We start from the raw sequence: 20,056 nt of genomic DNA on the forward strand, positions 1-20,056 counted from the left end.
CCTATAGAACTAAGGCCCACCCTTTTTAAAATACTCTTTAATACCTTCCATTTGAAACCCATGCCATACAAACACATTCAAGGGTTACCCTAGGTTCATTTTGCTAAATGACCATTTTCCCTTATTTTGTCTCCAAAGTTCTCAGCTGAGTATGTAATGTTCGGTTACATCCGAACTTAGCCTTCCTTACCTGTTATTAATCAAGCATTTCTTGAATAATGAAAACATTTTATCGTTATTAAAAATATTCTGAGTGATGATAACCGGTAATTTTTATTTTTGTAAATTTTGTTTAAAGAGTTGGGTTATTATTATTATTTATAAAATATGGAATAAGAATAAAATTTCAATTTTTATTCAGTTATTCAAAAATAAAAAAAATAAATCCTCGAGATGCCCTCTCTGAAAGCATTTTTCCGTTGTGGGAACCTGATAGGCATCATGTTCCGCTCGTCATTACGCCATTCTTTTAATTTTCGGTCAAGTGACTTTAGTGAACTAAATAATACTTTTGGGATATACCCTGGAAAACAATTTTGCAGTCTAGTGATGTTAGTGTCTGTTTCGAGATATTCTTGAGGACGTTGGCTCAGGTTTTTTCTGATAAGGTGCCTCGGCGAGTCCCCAAAATACATAAATTATCCTGGGACAATATTACTCTCAAAAAGTTGAAAAACAAACGTAATAAATATGAAAAATTGTTCGAGGCTGATTCTTCGAATTCTGCTCTTAGAGATCAGTATTTAAACAGTAGGAAGGAGTTCAATGTTCTTGATAAATTTTTATATAATCGGTATATGAGTAAGGTAGAATCGGAGTTGAAAGAAAATCCAAAAGCATTTTGGAATTTTATTGGGTCCAAGCGTGGTTCTTCCAATATTCCTATTTGCATGAAGTACAATGACAATTGCTCACAGTCTCTAAATGACACTGTTGAATTTTTTGCAGAATTTTTCAAATCCAATTTCGAAAATGAAGTTACTATGCAGGATACCCTCCACTCTAGCTCATACTTATTTGAACGCATAGATTTCGGTTCACTGACATTAACTGTGTAAGATGTCAGTAAAGCTATGTGCATGTTAAAGCCTTCGCTAAAATGTGATTCTGATGGACTTTGTGCATTTGTTCTGAAGCATTGTAGCTCAACTTTATGCATTCCTCGTTGCTACATATTTAATTTTTCTATATATTCTGGCTTATTTATTGACAGGTGGAAGTCCGCGTCAATCACGCCGATCTTTAAGTCTGGAAATAAGAATGATGTCTCTAATTACAGACCCTTTCCTAAGCTTTCAGTTTGCTCTAAGCTTTTCCAAATAATTATTAAGGAAAAACTTTTCTTTGTTGTTAAAAGCATTATAGATCCGCGCCAACATGGGTTTGTTTCTGGTCGCTCTACAGTCACTAATTTGGCTTCTTTTTCGAACTTTTGCATATCAGCCTTTAAAGTGGGTTCGCAGGTGGATACCATATATACAGATTTTTCCAAGGCATTTGACAAGGTGTCTCATCAGCTTCTACTGAAGAAATTGGAGTTCATTGGTTTCCACTCGGTATTCTTGAGTTGGTTGAAGTCTTATCTGTCTAATAGATCCCTTTGTGTTGATATTGAGAATTGTAAGTCGCACACTTTTGTGGCAATTTCTGGGGTTCCTCAGGGTAGTATCCTTGGGCCGCTCTTGTTCGTACTCTTTATCAATGTCATTGGTGCTTGCTTTCAGTTTTCCAATTTCCTACTTTATGCGGATGACCTGAAGATCTTTCGTAGGATTGATAGTCCTTAAGATGTTTCTCTTTTGCAGTGTGACCTGAATAATATAGTTGACTGTTGTAATACTAACATGCTCTACCTAAACGTTAAAAAATGTTTTCACATGTCTTTCTCGAAGTCCAGTAATAATTTTGTTTCACATTTCTATTTAGAAAGCAGTCGCTTGAATGCAGTCAATGAATTTGTTGATCTTGGTGTTGTATTTGATACTAATTTTTCTTTTGTTAATCATATCTGTTATGTTCTTCCGAAAGCTTATAGAAGCCTTGCTTTCCTGCGTCGTTATGCTAAGGACTTTAAGGATCCCTATACCAGGAAGACTTTATATATTTCTTTGGTTCGCTCAAAGCTCGAGTATGCTTCTATTATTTGGAACGCTATTTACAGCTGTCATGCGGCTAGGATTGAAAGGGTTCAAAGGAAATTTGTTCGGTTTGGGCTTGGATCTCTTTATTTCCAGGATCCGATGCCTTATAAGGGGTCTCGGTATACGTTGATTAACCTACAACCCCTGCACTCTAGAAGAACCCTGCACGGGCTTATGTTCGTGTTTGATCTCGTGGCAAGTTCAGTAAACTGCCCTGACCTGTTCGGGAAAATCACGTTCAATGTGCCCAGTAGATTACTTCGTTTTTCCCTACCTTTTTATTTGACCTCTTTCAGAATGAACTATGTCCTTTTCGATCCTATTCTTCGCTCTCTAGCAGAATTCAATAAACTTTCGAGATGGCTAAATATTGATTTCTCTCAATCGAGGGATATTTTCAAGTCCCAAATACTTTTGCATTTACATTTAGATATATAGTTTAACTTTTTTCTATTATTATATATACTTTCTTTAGCTATTATCAATGCTAATTATAATTTTTTACTTTTTTATAATTTCTATATCTAGTCTGTAAGATGTGAATCATAGACTGAATAAACTGAATAAACTAAACTAAACTGAAAATATGCCCATATGCGTAAACAGTTCGCGTGTAGTTCTGAAGCTTCTTAGGGTAATATTGAGACGAATTTGGGGGTAGTTTCGTGGACTTTAAGGGGTAATTTCGGGATGGTTTTGGGAACTCCTTCGGGGTCATTTGGGATCTTTCCGGGATGGTTTTGGTTACACCTTCGCGGTCCTCCCGGAGTCATTTGGAGACACCCTCGGGGTCATTTGGAGGTCATAAAAGAAGTTTAAAAGGGTTGCGGACTAGAACAATAAGCTACATCTTAGCGAAAAATAATTCTGTATGAATGATATTTCAATTTACAAGTTTTATTGCAAGAGGAAATTGGGAGAAATTTTTTTTCACGTAGTAGGTGGAAAAGTAATTTATCTGAAATGAAATGTACAATTGAAACTCACGCTGAGTATATAATCCTCGCGTTCCAATGAACAGTGATCCAGATACCGATACAAATTTAACATGCAAATGCAAGAATAAAATGGTCCATATGGATTACATTGTTGTTGCATTTGCATATTAAATTTCTATCCGTATCTGGATCACGCTTCATTGGAGCGCAACAAATGTTCGGTTACACCCGAACTTAGACACCCTTACTTGTTTTTGTTTTCCAATTGAAATTTGTATCCAAAACGAGCAGGAAAAATTTTGAAGCTTTAAAAGAAGAATTTCTTAGTTAGTATGCTGAGTAGCGGGACATACAAGCATCTCTTTATAGATCACAGGCAGTGTTGATTGATAGAAGCTCTTTATTTTACATAAGGTTTCATTTCAGTAATCCAAATTATGTTTACAGACTCTCAGTATCGCGAGAATCCCTAAAAGGATAAGGTATTTACAGCCTCGGCTTACACCGTAATTCTGTTGATGATGTTTTGCCGATGCCTCAGTAAAGATTTCGGAATTTAACTCAGCCCATCGATTATAGAAGACAAGAGTTCGCAAATATTTTAAAATATTTTGAAATGATTTTACAAAAACTAGTTTTTAACTTTGTTAACAAACTCTTGAAAATTCGTGTATAAAATTGCAGGTACTTCCAAAGCAGCAAAATGGCCACCTTGATTAAAATATGAGCTATGCACTAAATTCGGAAATTTATCCTCAAGCGCCCAATTAATTGCAGATGGCATATCGTTTTTAAATCGCGCACAACCCATTTTTACAGGTGATTGAACACGACTCATCTTCAAATTTGTATAATCATTAGAGAGGTATTCGGCGTAAAAGCGACCTGCTGTTGTAGCCGAGCTAGTGAGGTAGTAAATCATGAGATTATCTAATAATGCATCCAACGTGAAAGCTTTGTCCATTGCATTAAATTCATGAGCCGCTAGACCCGTTCCAGAGGTAGATTGAAACTTTTCTAGTATGTATGCAGCTAGGCCAGTTGGATTGTCCTCCAATGCTATGCCGATTGTATCTGGTTTTGTAGCTTGTAAATGAAAGTAACCAGACTCCTCTAGTAGCATCTTAAATTTTTCAGTCATTGGAAAATGATGAGTAACGAATAAACGCGATGGTACATGCCGTTCTGGATTAAAGCCAGCAATAAATTCCTTAGCCATCGCTAATGGTGTATATAATAAGCATAAGTTGCAATGGAGTCCGAGCACATTTTCAGAAAAGAGCGTAGCCAAGTCGCTGCCAATTATAGAGCCCCAATCGCCGCCTTGCACGAGAAATTTATCAAACCCAACACGCAGCATAAGATTGCGCATGACAATGGCCATTTGGGCAGCATTGAAACCAGTTCTGGTAGCGGCCTGATTAAATAAGATTTTTAAATTCATTTGCTATAAAGAAGCTGGGAATATTACTTACATCTGACCAGCCGAACCCAACTAACGATGGAGCAATAACTTCAAAAACGTAATTGCTAATTCCTGACGGTTCGATCAAAAGGTTAATAAAGTCATAAAATTCTCGTACGGAACCGGGCCAGCCATGCAACAACAACAGCGGCAACACTTTCTTATCTTTTCGAGATTTTGCGGATGGCTTGGCGTGTATGTAATGTATCTTTAGCCTAAAATTAAATAAGTATAAGTATACGAGTTTGACAATGTTCATGTAGGAGTACTTATTTCTAGAGCTGCTCAACCCCTATACACTTACAGAACTTTTGTTTTTGTCTTGCCCTGAATAATAGGAACAGATACAAGTTCACACATTGAATATAAAAAAAAATTTGAGAGCACTCTTATATGCGCTCACATATAAATTCTCTTCAATGAAAGTGCACAAAAAATCAGTTCCATATGAAGCCAAGGCACTTCGGTATTGTAATCAAATTTACACTAAGGCCCGGTTTTTCAGTAGTTGGTTGAGCTAAGCTTGAACTAACCCAATTTAAACTCCAGTTAAACTAACTAGCAGTTTTTCAGTCACAGTTTGAGGACGTCTTTGGGGTTTGCTTTTTTGTGCGGCAACATTGGCTACTTTATTATCTAGATAATTTGTAGATACGGCACAAGCTGGATTTTGTTTACCCAACAAACATGGACAAAAATTCTCCAGCGAAATATATATCTAGTTCCGGACGTAATATCCAACATCATTATTTAATTATTCTTAAAACAGATCGTTCTTGAGTTGATATCCAACATCATTCTGCAATCACTATCAAACGTTTGAGAAGTTTTGTAAAGTTAAAAGTTTTCGAGTTAATCTCCAACGTCATTAATATTTTCCAATTATTATCCTATTTTCGAGAGATTTTGAGACATTTTCTCAAATGAATATTCAACACATTTCTCCAGTTGATATCCTACATTGCATATCGAGTTGAGGTGGAGTTGAAAAAAATGTCCAAGGTGGTATCACCAAAACCAACAGCTGTTTATTGTGAGAAATAAACACCTGGTTGATAGCAGTAATGAAGCGTAATTAATCAAAAATAAATTATATAGGCGCCGCGGTGGTGTGATGGTAGCGTGCTCTGCCTACCACACCGAAGATCCTAGGTTCATGCCCAGGGAAAGGCAACATCAAAATGTTATACTGTTTTCACACAGAAACTTAATGATCTCATTTCACCTGCTAATGAAATCGTAAATTTTTTGCTTTCACACAGAAGTAACTGCTCGATTAGTATGAAGGATGAAATACTATATGACAGACAATCATGGCGGAACGATAAAAGGTGGCAGCATGGAGACATACCTACATACATAAATAAGAATTCCATGTACTTTGTTTTTGTAAATTCGATGGACAAATGTCAAAGTCGTACTGCGCCGGAAGTTGATGTATCAAATAAAATAAAAAAAGGTTATAATCAGCTGTTCGATGCGGCCACCTTGTATCGTTCCGCCATGCAGACAATGACATTTACTTTGACAAATGACATTTTTAAGCACTGAACACACCAAAAACTAAGAAATTGAACGCTCCCAACAGAGTTGCATTGTGATTTTGACTGCATTTGGCATTCGATTAGCTACTAATGAAATAATTATAGATTCGAGTTTTGTAGGGAAGATTGAGCTCAATAAGGGTCTTAATGTAGAAAACTGCCTTTATTATTCAATAAGCCGTCTGTGTGAAAACAGTATGAGAAACAAAGTTTTTCAATTAGTAGACAATTTTTCCAATATATATTTCATTTTATCTTCGTGAAAATACTGTATTATGGAATCTTACATTTGAGTCTAAGTAGTTAGGGAACCACAAGTTGTTAATTAAATTTTTTCAACTTTAGTATTAGCTTTTTTTGCTTTATAAAAAATTCCCACTTTTGCTGAGTACGCTATTATTCTCGAGTTGAGCCACTGTTTCGAAACAATTCTTGACATTTTAGAAATATGCCTAGTCATCAACATGAGCTCTAATGGTACTCAGGCCCTAATGCTTGTTGTGTATATTCGACGCCATTTCGAACGAACTGATAGATTAACTAGAGTCGTAATTGTTCTAATAAAAAGCGTGTTAAATTTTGATGGTATAATTAAGAATATTTAGGACCTAATTTCCTTGCTATCACAATGTAACACGCTTTTATTAGAATAATTTGGACTGTGATATAAACTGTAAGATTTAATAATTTAGGTGTAAAATTTTAATGTTAAATATATATAATTATGTACAATATAGAATTTGTTTGCCGCAGACGAAAAAGCCTAATAATCGTTAAAGGTTACAATGAACTTATAAGGTGTTATATTTCTTTACAGTCAATTTATTTTTTACTTTTTAGTTAATTTTATTAACCAATAATAAAAGCTTATTTTTAAAAAAGTCTTTTTTTTTCTTAAACCGGTTTCGGTGTTGTGCCATCATCAGTATCGATATTCGTTCTCGTCTGTCCGTCCGTAAACACGGTACGTAGGTTCCTGGGCACTCATCTCAGGTCGCTATTTAAAATCAACGAAATGCGACTATAACCACCACCACTTTTTTGATATCGAAAATTTCGAAAACTCGAAAAAGTGCGATAATTCATTACCAAAGACGGATAAAGCGATGAAACTTAGTAGGTGGGTTGACTTTATGACGCAGAATAGAAAATTGGTAAAATTTTGGACAATGGGCGTGGCACCGCCCACTTTTAAAAGAAGTTAATTTAAAAGTTTTGCAAGCTGTAATTTGGCAGTCGTTGAAGATATCATGATGAAATTTGGCACGAACGTTACTCCTATTCCTATATGTGTGCTAAATAAAAATTAGCAAATCGGATAACGAACACGCCCACTTAAAAAAAAATTGTTTAAGTCAAATTTTAACAAAAAATTTAATACATTTACAGTATATACATAAGTAAATTATGTCAACATTCAACTCCAGTAATGACATGGTGCAACAAAATACAAAAATAAAAGAAATTTTCAATATGGGCGTGGCTCCGCCCTTCTTTATTTAATTTGTCTAGAATATTTTTAATGCCATAAGTCGAACAAAAATTGACCAATCCTTGTGAAATTTTGTAGGGGCATAGATTCTATGACGATAACTGTTTTCTGTGAAAATGGGCGAAATCGCTCAGTTTTTATACACAGCCCACCGTCTGTCCTTCCGCTCGGCCGTTAACACGATAACTTGATCAAAAATCGATATATCTTTACTAAACTCAGTTCACGTACTTATCTGAACTCACTTTTTCTTGGTATAAAAAATGGCCAAAATCCGAATAGGACAACGCCCTAGTAATTGGATTGGTTTATTGACGCAAAATATAACTTTAGAAAAAACTTTTTTAAAATGGGTGTGACACCTACCATATTAAGTAGAAGAAAATGAAAAAGTTCTGCGGGGCGAAATCAAAAGCCCTTGGAATCTTGTCAGGAATACTGTTCGTGGTATTACATATTTATATAAATAAATTAGCGGTACCCGACAGATGATGTTCTGGGTCACCCTGGTCCACATATTGGTCGATATCTCGAAAACGCCTTCACATATACAACTACCACCACTCCTTTTTAAACCCCTCATTAATACCTTTAATTTGATACCAATATCGTACAAACACATTATAGAGTCACCCCTGGTCCACCCTGATGGCGATATCTCGTAAAGGCGTCCACCTATAGAACTAAGGCCCACTCCCTTTTAAAATACTCATTATCACCTTTGCTTTGATACCCATATTGTACAAACGCATTCTAGAGTCAACCCTGGTCCACCTTTATAACGATATCTCAAAAAGGCGTCCACTTATAGAACTAAGGTCCACTCCCTTTTAAAAAGACTCATTAACACATTTCATTTGATACCCATATCTTGCAAACAAAGTCTAGAGTCACCCCTGGTCCACCTTTATGGCGATATCTCGAAAAGGCGACCACCTATACAACTACAACCACTCCCTTTTAAAACCCTCATTAATACCTATAATTTGGTACCCATATTTTACAAACGCATTTTAGAGTCACCACTGGTCCACCTTTATGGCGATATCTCGAAAAGGCGTCCACCTATAGAACTAAGTCCCACTCCCTTTTAAAATGGGCATTAACCCCTTTCATTTGATACCCATATCGTACAAACACATTCTAGAGTCACCCCTGGTCCACCTTTATGGCGATATCTCGAAAAGGCGTCCACCTATAAAAGTAAGGCCCACGAAAATTGTTAATGAGTATTTTAAAAGGGAGTGGGCCTTAGTTCAATGGGCGGACGCCTTTTCGAGATATCGCCAAAAAGGTGGACCAGGGGTGACTCTAGAATTTCTTTGTACGATATGGGTATCAAATGAAAGGTGTTAATGAGTATTTTAAAAGGGAGTGGACCTTAGTTCTATAGGTGGACGCCTTTTCGAGATATCGTTATAAAGGTGGACCAGGGTTGACTCTAGAATGCGTTTGTACAATATGGGTATCAAAGCAAAGGTGATAATGAGTATTTTAAAAGGGAGTGGGCCTTAGTTCTATAGGTGGACGCCTTTTCGAGATATCGCCATAAGGGTGGACCAGGGGTACTCTATAATGTGTTTGTACGATATTGGTATCAAATTAAAGGTATTAATGAGGGTTTAAAAGGGAGTGGTGGTAGTTGTATATGTGAAGGCGTTTTCGAGATATCGACCAAAATGTGGACCAGGGTGACCCAGAACATCATCTGTCGGGTACCGCTAATTTATTTATATAAATATGTAATACCACGAACAGTATTCCTGACAAGATTCCAAGGGCTTTTGATTTCGACCCGCAGAACTTTTTCATTTTCTTCTACTTAATATGGTAGGTGTCACACCCATTTTACAAAGATTTTTTCTAAAGTTATATTTTACGTCAACAAACTAATCCAATTACCATGTTTCATCTCTTTTTTCATATTTGGTATAAAATTATGGCATTTTTTCCTTGTTCATAATTTTCGATATCGAAAAAGTGGGCGTGGTCATAGTCGGATTTCGGCCATCTTTTATACCAAGATAAAGTGAGATCAGATAAGTACGTGAACTGAGTTTAGTAAAGATATATCAATGTTTGCTCAAGTTATCGTGTTAACGGCCGAGCGGAAGGATAGACGGTAGACTGTGTATAAAAGCTGGGCGTGGCTTCAAACCAATTTCGCCCCTTTTCACAGAGAACAGTTATCGTCCTAGAGTCTAAGCCTCTACCAAATTTCACAAGGATTGGTAAATTTTTGTTCGACTTAAATAAAATGAAAAAGGGCGGAGCCACACCCATTTTGAAATTTTCTTTTATTTTTGTATTTTGTTGCACCATATCATTACTGGAGTTGAATGTTGACATAATTTACTTATATACTGTAAAGATATTAAATTGTTTGTTAAAATTTGACTTAAAAAAATTTTTTTTTTTAGTGGGCGTGTCGTTCTCCGATTTTGCTAATTTTTATTAAGCATACATATAGTAATAGGAGTAACCTTCCTGGCAAATTTCATCATGATATCTTCAACGACTGCCAAATTACAGCTTGCAAAACTTCTAAATTACCTTCTTTTAAAAGTGGGCGGTGCCACGCTCATTGTACAAAATTTTACTAATTTTCAATTCTGCGTCATAAGTTCAACTCACCTACCAAGTTTCATCGCTTTATCCGTCTTTGGTAATGAATTATCGCACTTTTTAGGTTGTTCGAAATTTTCGATATCGAAAAAGTGGGCGTGGTTATAGTCCGATATCGTTCATTTTAAATAGCGAACTGATATGAGTGCCCAGGAGCCGATATACCAAATTTCATCAAGATACCTCAAAATTTACTCAAGTTATCGTGTTAACGGACAGACGGACGGACGGACGGACGGACAGACGGACATGGCTCAATCAAATTTTTTTTTATACTGATGATTTTGATATATGGAAGTCTATATCTACCTCGATTTCTTTATACCTGTACAACCAACCGTTATCCAATCAAAGTTAATATACTCTGTGAGCTCTGCTCAACTGAGTATAAAAAATTGTCAAACTAAATCCCCCCATCACAAAACGCTATATACGCCACTGGAGCGTGCTTTTTGTTATTTGCATGAAAAGTTCAGGGTTTACTAAAAAAAACAGTGGAACGTCCGAACAGGTTCAATTCGATTTTGGCCAACAAAAACATCGCTGCAGAGATAAAAGTTATATGTTTATAATCCTTGTACATTAGTTTATTTACCATTCCTAACATATTTTCATGCAGCAGAAACGGTTTCGCTAAATTCTAAGAAAATATCATGTCACCTCAAATATGAGCTACGTTTTTGGAATATCCGAACGAACATCTATTTTAGATCGCTATAAAGGAGCTGTGTAGGTATCGCTTTCGGAAAATATTTGTAATTGTGTTTGATAGAGGTATTTGAATGTCGCTTATAAAAAAAGTTTATTGGCCCAATGCTTAGTACAGCTTTTATATCCAAAAAAGTGTGCTAGCATAGATCGTCCGTAACGTTGGAAAATACCATATGTGACCCGGTCTATGAAAAGGTGGCTTATGACACAAAAAAGAAATTACGAGAAACAGCTGTTAAATAGAAACAATGCATTTCTTCAGTTTCTTAGTAGTAGTAATTTTTTTGGGTCATAAGCGACCTTTTCATAGACCGGGTCACATATATGAAAAAGGATGTTTTTTACAATTTCAAAGAAGATACATATAAGTTATTGGCTTCTGTTCTCCCAAGAAAAATATATATAATATATTTTAAATGCTTCGCTCAACCTCATGAAATTTAACTTAAAAAAATAAAATTTCTCAACAAATACGAATGACGAAATTTGTGCATACAAATTTCCAAATATATAAAAAATGAAGTATGAAAGAAAAGAAATTAACTTAATTCTATATAAAAATTGGATCTACATTCAACTACCAAAAAACTATTACAATTTGTGATCCAGTGATACTTGCAAAGCCTTGTTTAAAAACATTTTGTTGTCTTTGGTATCTGAGTGGGTAGTTTAGTCAAGTAGTGTCGATGTTTACTCAAATATTTTAATGTTTACTTAAAAAATAATAATCATTTACCCTTGAATTTCAGTCTTAAATTGCGGCAATGAGTTCAGATATTCTTGACGTTCACTCCACTTTGGCAAATAGAAATCTCGCCAATAGGTCACAATATGTTGAAGCGCTTCCGAATTAAAGCCATATTGAAATTGCACATTTTTCAACGGTTTCGCATATTTCCAGGTGCGATTGAGCTGCGTACGCAAGTCATCAATAATCTGTAGATAATAGAAATTATTTAAATATGGGATTCACTTGAGTCTATAATGTTTTATATTTAGCATTTGTGCAAACCTCTTTGTCGTAAATGATTTTAAAAGGCACAATCTCTTCCGGTGCCTTGTAGTTCAATCCATCGCCGGGCCCCCAGTAAAGATTGGTGTCCAAATTTGGTTTTGGCGATGGCTTTATTAAATTACTAACTTTGTGACAACAATAAGCTACAAAGCAAGCCGAAACGGCCACAAATAAAATGAGTTTCATATTTAACAATCTTCTTTATGTATTTGCTTGCTCGGCTTCAAACAATAGTACCACAAATTTAACTACGACTGCTTCTGTCGGGTATTCTTCGCGTACTAAATAACATAGGAAGTCAAACTGTACTTACATTGTGCTCTCTGTCATTTAATTTCTATTCAATTATTTAACTAATGAAATTTAATTTAAGTGCGTTCAACGGTAACTGAAACCATTGATAACAGTAGTCAACAAAGTTCTAAATTTTTTTTTATAGTTGGTAAATAAGTGTCTTTGAGTTAAGCTGGCTCGAGGTCAGGTGTAATAAAAACACAAGAAGTTCTTGTATAAGTGATATATTTCGATTACCTTCGTTAATCGTCCTCAGGGTAACTGTTATCAATAAAAAACAAGGTAAGGAAGGTTAAGTTCGGGTGTAACCGAACATTACATACTCAGCTGAGAGCTTTGGAGACAAAATAAGGGAAAATCACCATGTAGGAAAATGAACCTAGGGTAACCCTATGTTTGTATGACGTGGGTATCAAATGAAAGGTGTTAATGAGTATGTTAAAAGGGTGGTGGATAGGTGGACGCTTTTCGAGATATCGAAATAAAGGTGGACCAGGGGGGACTCTAGAATTTGTTTGTACGATATGGGTATCAAACGAAAGATGTTAATGAGTATTTCAAAAGGGCGTGGGGTTTAGTTTTATAGGTGGACCCTTTTCGAGATATCGCCATAAAGGTGGACCAGAGGGGACTCTAGAATGTGTTTGTACGATATGGATATCAAATTAAAGGTATTAATGAGGGTTTCAAAAGGGAGTGGCCTTTAGTTTTATATGTGAAGGCGTTTTCGAGATATCAACTAAAATCTGGATCAGGGTAACCCAGAACATCATCTGTCGGGTACCGCGAATTTATTTATATATGTAATACCACGAACAGTATACCTGACATGATTCCAAGGGCTTTTGATTTCGCCCTGCAGAACTTTTTCATTTTCTTCTACTTAAGATGGTAGGTGTCACACCCATTTTACAAAGTTTTTTCTAAAGTTATATTTTGAATCAAAAAACCAATCCAATCACCATGTTTCATCCCTTTTTCGTATTTGGTATAGAGTTATGGCATTTTTTTAAATTTTCGAAAACTTCGATATCGTGGGCGTGGTCATAGTCGGATTTCGCCTATTTTCAATACCAAGATAAATTGAGTTCATATAAGTACGTGAAGTAAGTTTAGTAAAGATATATCGGTTTTTGCTCAAGTTATCGTGTTAACGGCCGAGCGGAAGGACAGAAGGTCGACTGTGTATAAAAACTGGGTGTGGCTTCCAACCGATTTTGCCCATATTTACAGAAAACTGTTATCTTCATAGAAGCTAAGCCCTTACCAAATTTCACAATGATTGGTAAATTTTTTTTCGAATTATGGCATTAAAAGTATTCTGGAAAAATTAAATGAAAAAGGGCGAAGCCACGCCCATTTTGTAATTTCCTTTTATATTTGTATTTTGTTGACCATGGCATTACTGGAGTTAAATGTTGACCTAATTTACTTATATACTGCAAAGATATTAAATTTTTTGTTAAAATTTTACTTACACATTTTTTTTTTAAAAGGTGGGCGTGTTTGTAATCTGATTTTGCTAATTTTTATTTGGGACACAAACAGTAATAGGAGTAACGTTCCTGCCAAATTTCATCATGATATCTTCAACGACTGCCAAATTACAGCTTGCAAAACTTTTAAATTACCTTCTTTTAAATGTGGGCGGTACCACGCCCATTGGTCCAAAATTTTACTAGTTTTCTATTCTACGTCATAAGGTCAACCCACCTACCAAGTTTCATCGTTTTATCCGTCCTTGGAAATGAATTATCGCAGTTTTTCGAAATTTTCGATATCGAAAAAGTGGGCTTGGTTATAGCCCGATTTCCTCCATTTTAAATAGCGATCTGAGATGAGTGCCCAGGAACGTACACCAAATTTCATCAAGATACCTCAAATACCGGCGGCCAGATGGTAGCGTGCTCCGCCTACCACACTTTATGCCCTGGGTTCACACCCCGGGCAAAGCAACATCAAAATTTTAGAAATAAGGTTTTTCAATTAGAAGAAAATTTTTCTAAGCGTGGTCGGCAGTGTTTGGCAAGCGCTCCGGATGTATTTCTGCCATGAAAAGCTCTCAGTGAAAACTCATCCGCCTTGCAGATGCCATTCGGAGTCAGCATAAAACATTTGGGTCCCGTCCGGCCAATTTGAAGGGAAAATCAAGAGGAGCACGATGCAAATTGTAAGAGAAGCTCGGCCTTAGATCTCTTCGGAGGTTATCGCGCCTTACATTTATTTATTTATTTACCTCAAAATGTATTCAAGTTATCATGTTGACGGACGGACGGACGGACATGGCTAAATGAAATTCTTTTTTCGCCCAGATCATTTTGATATGTAGAAGTCTATATCTGTCTCGATTAGTTTACGCCGTTACTGGGTACCGTTATGCGAACAAAATTAATATACTCTGTGAGCTCTGCTCAGCTTAGTATAACAACATGAATTATAATGAAACAATATATCACAAAATAACAATAATTTTTCTTTAAAAAAAGGGGGGAAAAAAAACTAATTACATACATTTATTTTCACGCTTGCACCGTCTAACGTGCAGTATTAAGGGCCCATTACTCATACTTAGCATAGACTTGACTTGACTTGAGAATTGTCACTTACAGTTCTGCTAAATGAACATTGCATGTTACTGATTACTCAAAACTTATCAACACGTAACTTGACTTAGAAGTCTGCTGAATTTTTATTTTCTATGTAAGTTCTAAGTGATGTTTACATTTTCAGATGCCATTTGTTTGTTTCCATTTCATTTTGACATTTTGTCATACAAAATGACATTTATTTAAAAATAAATTTCAAATCTGATTATGATGCCAAATTGTATGCGCTAAGTGAAGTATACTCGTGGCTAAGTTGCCAAGTTTACGCCAAGTCAAGTCAAGTCTATGCTAAGTATAAGTAATGGGCCCTTTATACTGTTTATTTTTTGTTAACAAGTGTCTGTATGACTGTGCAGCACGGTTGCCACTTTTGGCCCATTTGGACCAAAAATGGTCCTTTCAGACCCCATTTGGTCCGCTGTTCCCTTTTTTCCAATTTTGATCCTTTTTAGGCTGTAATCAAGATTGTTTGGTTTCACTGAGGAACAAATGTTCAACACTGCCCACAAAATTTTCCACACTTTCATTAACCCTTATATAATTTATAATTTACCTCAATGTATTTCTTACAAAAAAATTAATGTCAACAAAATGTAGCAGAACAATGGTATTTCACCTAGCAGATAGTTCAGAAAAGTGTTCGATTTTGAAGCAAACCAATTTTCGTTAATTGTTGGTGAAACAAGCGGTCAATCAGAAAATCTTGTTTTGGTGGGTAGATTTTTCGATCGTTTATCAAAAACTTTTCGCGATAGACTTTTTTGTCACTGTTTGAGCTTAAAAAAAAAGTTGTTTCAAACGCACGTACATCTCAAAGTAATTTGACGGAGTTGTCCACTGATGAAGACGTTCTTGTATTGAAAAGTAAATAAATTAATGAGATTAATTAGTTTTATATTAAGTGCACTTACCATGTTTTATGTTCAAGTTATGCGATATGCTTCGATATGTAATGATAGTTTTTAAATTTTTCTCACACAGCACGAAACAAATTGATGAGTTTTAGGAATTCCAAGGCTATTATGTTCTTCACACTGCGATGCGGCTATATTTTCTATTTTTGAGTCTGGAAGTTAATAGCATTTTTGCTATACAACCGTCAAATTCAATATCAGTTAGAGAATTAAAAGTTTCTATATATTTCCGACCTGCACTAAAGAGTTCAGAAAAATTTAGTCTGCTATATTATTCCATTAATATGAGTAATTTTAGGTGAAATGATTATATCAAAATATTGCATATTTAAAAAATGTCAGTGCACATAATTTAGAATACTAAGTATTTTAACCCAAGAAATATTTTTATTGGAAGTAAAGCAGGAATATTTTTGGAAAGCGATAAATTAACAAATGCTCAACGTAGATCTGATATATGTAAACGCTTTGTGCAAAATTATTCCCGTTGGAGAGCAGAACCCCAGAAACTATGATAATAACATTGTTATTAACAATTTCTCGTACCTCGTCAAATGGAAATTCGACCATTACTACACAGTTCAAACTTTTAAGACCTTTCTATATTAAATATGAGGACTGTGGCTAGATTTAATTAATGTGAGTTTTGAAATGTACATTTTTTTCTAACACAAATTCAATGGAAATAATGTAAATTTCAAAACCCGTACTTACTGAATCTGGGCCACAGATGGGAAAATTGAAGCGTGTGGGTGCACTGGTAAACGGAAGAGTAAAGAATTAAATTTAAAAACAGCACCCAGCTATTGGAAACAATTTTTATACCTTTCGTGAACATGAAATGGTATATTTACTTTGGTCCGATGTTTGTAACGTTGAGAAATATAGAAGATAGACTCACCATTAAGTATACCGAATTGATCAGGGCGACGAACTGAGTTGATATAGCCATGCCCGTCTGTCCGTCCGTCCGTCCGTCTGTTTGAACGCAAGGTAGGTAGGTTGAACTGGCCGGTCCATGAGGACCTCACATAGACTGATTGAGTCCGTAGTGTTACCAGAACTGTTTTAACGACCAAACTGAAAAACCCTATTAAAAACCAGGACCTATGTTATAAAATAACTCCGTCCTCTTGGCAAATACTAGAAGCTTCCTAGGACTTAAGCCACTTGCTGCTTCTAGATCTGACAACTGTATCACTCCTAATAGCTGGAGTCTTAGCCTGGCAAGTGCAGGGCACGAGCACACAACGTGCTCGATCGTTTCCTCCTCCAACCCGCACTTCCTACATCTGCTATCACTGATCAAGCCTAATTTAAAGGCATGTGACCCCAGAAGGCAGTGTCCAGTCAGAATACCCGTCATGAGTCTACAGTCCTCTCTTTTTAGTGATAGGAGCAACTGTGTTAGTCTAAGGTTGTAAGACACCTACACATAATCATCGACACTTGATAGCCCCGCGTTTGAACTCACGCCTTTCCCGCTTGGTCGATCATGTGCACCTCTCGCCTTCGCTTAATCTCGCCCAATCTAATTGGGACATCTACGGAGCAAGCTTCAAGGGATGCGTCCTTTTTAGCTAGTTCGTCCGCTTTTTCATTCCCATCTATTCCCATATGCCCTGGGACCCAATATAGATGTATGCTTCTCCCTGTCCCGATTCTCTCCAGAGACTGCCTACACTCTAACACGCATTTAGATGCTGTGCTATGCGAGATTACTGCCTTTGAACGACAACTAGTCCCTCAAATTTTGAGACATCTCAATGAAATTTGCCACAAGGATGTATTTTTTTATTATATTAGACATTTGTCGGATTCGGTAGGATCGGACAACTATAACATATATCTCCCATACAACCGATCGTTCAGATAAGACGATTTTGGTCATTCCTGCCGCAATTTAGAAAGTAATGAAACTCGGTGATATATATTCTAATATGTCATAGAAGATATCATGAAAAAATCACTTCGATCGGAGCTATATATAGTTACATCCCATACAACCGATCATTCAGATAGAAAGATTTTTGGCCATTTCTCCCTTAGTCTAGAAAGTATAAACCTGAAACTCAGTAATATATATTTTAATATATCATAGAAAATTTTCTGAAAAACTCAATTTGATCGGAGCTATATATAGTATATATCCCATACAACCGATCGTTCAGATATAAAGATTTTTGGCAATTCCTCCCTTAATTTCCAATATAAAAACGTTAAACTTGGTGACATTTATGCTAATATATCATAGAAGATTTCCTTAAAAAATCACTTTGATCGGAGCTATATTTATATAGTATATACCTATCCCATACAACCGATCGTTCAGATAGAAAGATTTTTGGCCATTTCTCCCTTAGTTTCCAATATAAAAACGTGAAACTTGGTGATATATATTCTAATATATCATAGAAGATTTCCTGTAAAAATCATTTCGATCGGAGCTATATATTATATATTATCCCATACAACCGATCGTTTAGATAAGGGGTTTTTTGCCATTTTTTTATTTATCTTAAAATCGTTTAGGTATGTATGTGTTCACCATATATTTCTATACAGCGCATTATTTGGAGATTACGAATGGGATAAGAGGATTATTGCTCAGCCCCATTCATGAAAGGTATGAAGTCTTCGGCACAGCCGAAGACAGTCCCGTCCTTACTTGTTTTTTTTTTTTTAATTTTTTGTATGATTTTATAATAAAATTGATACAACCGATAATAAAATTTTTATATAAATAAAACAGAACAATTTGGGCTTGCGGCACGGGTTTGCTCTAAGGTTTTTCGTTAAAACAATTATTTATATAAGGCTTTTTGTTAGAATGAAAGTGTGCGTGACTTTGTACTTTACCACAACCTGAAATCAAAGATTTTACAAAGAATTCGACATATTCGTGAATTGCCGAATTGTTTGTAAGCCAATTAAAACTAAAAAAATTTGGTCAATTTCTTTGGGATTTGGTCCTTTTTTCGATGAATTTTGGTCCCAAATGAAAACATGGTGTGGCAACCGTGCTGTGCAGTATTATCAATATCATTTTTGTATTTAATTCGTATGTTTAAAGCATGGCGGAACGATACAAGGTGGCAGCATGGAACAGCTGATTATCCACTTTTTTTATTTGATTTGATACATCAACTTCCGGCGCAGTACGATTTTGACATTTGTCCATCGCATTTACAAAAACAAAGTACATGGGATTTTTATTTATGTTTGTAAGTATGTCACCATGCTGCCACCTTGCATTGTTCCACCATGGTTTGAAGGTGTGTTACCCATATGTAACATTTCTAATGTGTGTCTCTTCTTCCATTTTTCTTCTTTCTCAAAAATTGAAGCGTCGTCGAAGTTCGGACTGTGACAACCATGATAGCTGTTTTATGGTTGTTAGTAGAATTACATTGTTTAAAATCAGATTTGTGTTGTGACAGTCGAGTTTTTAATTTTGCTTTGGTTGTGCCCACATAAATCTTATTGCACGATTATTTATCATTACCTTTGCAAGGAATTTTATATATAACGTTGCTTTTTTCGGTCTTTGGTATTTTGGTTTTGGTTTTATTGAAAATATGTATTAAAGTATTTATTGGTTTATGGGCAATTTTTGTTTCTTCGCTGTTAATACAATCTGATTTGGCAATTCGCTCTGATAAACCAGGTACTAAATAACAGATTTAAATGTTTTTTTGGTATTCTGGTATAATTTCTCGTTTTGTTGACTGCGTTCTTCTTATTAAACTTTTTATAATATTGTGACGAATAATAGCAACACTAAGGGATAATATCATCTCTAGGCCGATACCAAGCAGTGACTTGTATGTACATAAACAAATCAATCATTATGTCTACACATATGTACATGCCAGCAGCGGAGAGATGCTCACAAAAGTATGCAACCATCACCAAATTATTTCTCACACATACACATACATATATCTGAGATGCTCACAAAAGTAGGCAATGTTGTTGTTATTGTTGTAGCAATGTTTCGCCCCGCCTAATAGCTGCGACCGATCACAAATTGTCATCAATATCCTCTAACGGGAGTCCAAGGAAACTTGCTGTTTCGACAGGGATGGACCATAATGAAAGGGGTGTTAGAGGCGTTGGTTCCACATTACAATTAAAGAGATGGTTGGTGTCATGTGGGGACACATTGCAAGCGGGGCATACATTTTGTATGTCGGGGTTGATTCTGGATATGTAAGAGTTTAACCTGTTACAGTATCCAGAACGAAGTTGGGCCAGAGTGACTCGCGTTTCCCTGGGGAGTATGCGTTCTTCTTCCACAACTTTTGGGTA

The 20,056-nt window shown here is 35.8% G+C and overlaps 1 protein-coding gene across 1 annotated transcript; it reads right to left on the reverse strand.

Annotated features, from left to right (window-relative positions):
* Positions 1-254: 254 nt before the first annotated feature.
* Positions 255-12,212, reverse strand: LOC137244624 (juvenile hormone epoxide hydrolase 1-like). The gene is made up of 4 exons (XM_067773879.1): positions 11,929-12,212; positions 11,653-11,852; positions 4,555-4,759; positions 255-4,496 (listed from the first exon to the last, which is right to left on the reverse strand). The coding sequence occupies exons 1-4, from the start codon at positions 12,115-12,117 to the stop codon at positions 3,711-3,713; spliced, it is 1,380 nt and encodes a 459-aa protein (XP_067629980.1). The 5' UTR covers positions 12,118-12,212; the 3' UTR covers positions 255-3,710.
* Between the last annotated feature and the right edge of the window lie 7,844 nt (positions 12,213-20,056).

Source organism: Eurosta solidaginis, chromosome 3 (assembly GCF_040869045.1).
Source record: "Eurosta solidaginis isolate ZX-2024a chromosome 3, ASM4086904v1, whole genome shotgun sequence".
NCBI classification, from domain to species: Eukaryota; Metazoa; Arthropoda; class Insecta; order Diptera; family Tephritidae; genus Eurosta; species Eurosta solidaginis.

Excerpts from the sequence above, each read along its gene's own strand:
- LOC137244624 (XM_067773879.1), bottom strand. The coding sequence starts at position 12,117 with ATGAAACTCATTTTATTTGTGGCCGTTTCGGCTTGCTTTGTAGCTTAT. Across the intron at positions 11,853-11,928 it reads AAATCATTTACGACAAAGAG|ATTATTGATGACTTGCGTAC; the intron begins GTTTGCACAAAT and ends TATTATCTACAG. Across the intron at positions 4,497-4,554 it reads TTGGGTTCGGCTGGTCAGAT|GCCGCTACCAGAACTGGTTT; the intron begins GTAAGTAATATT and ends TTATTTAATCAG.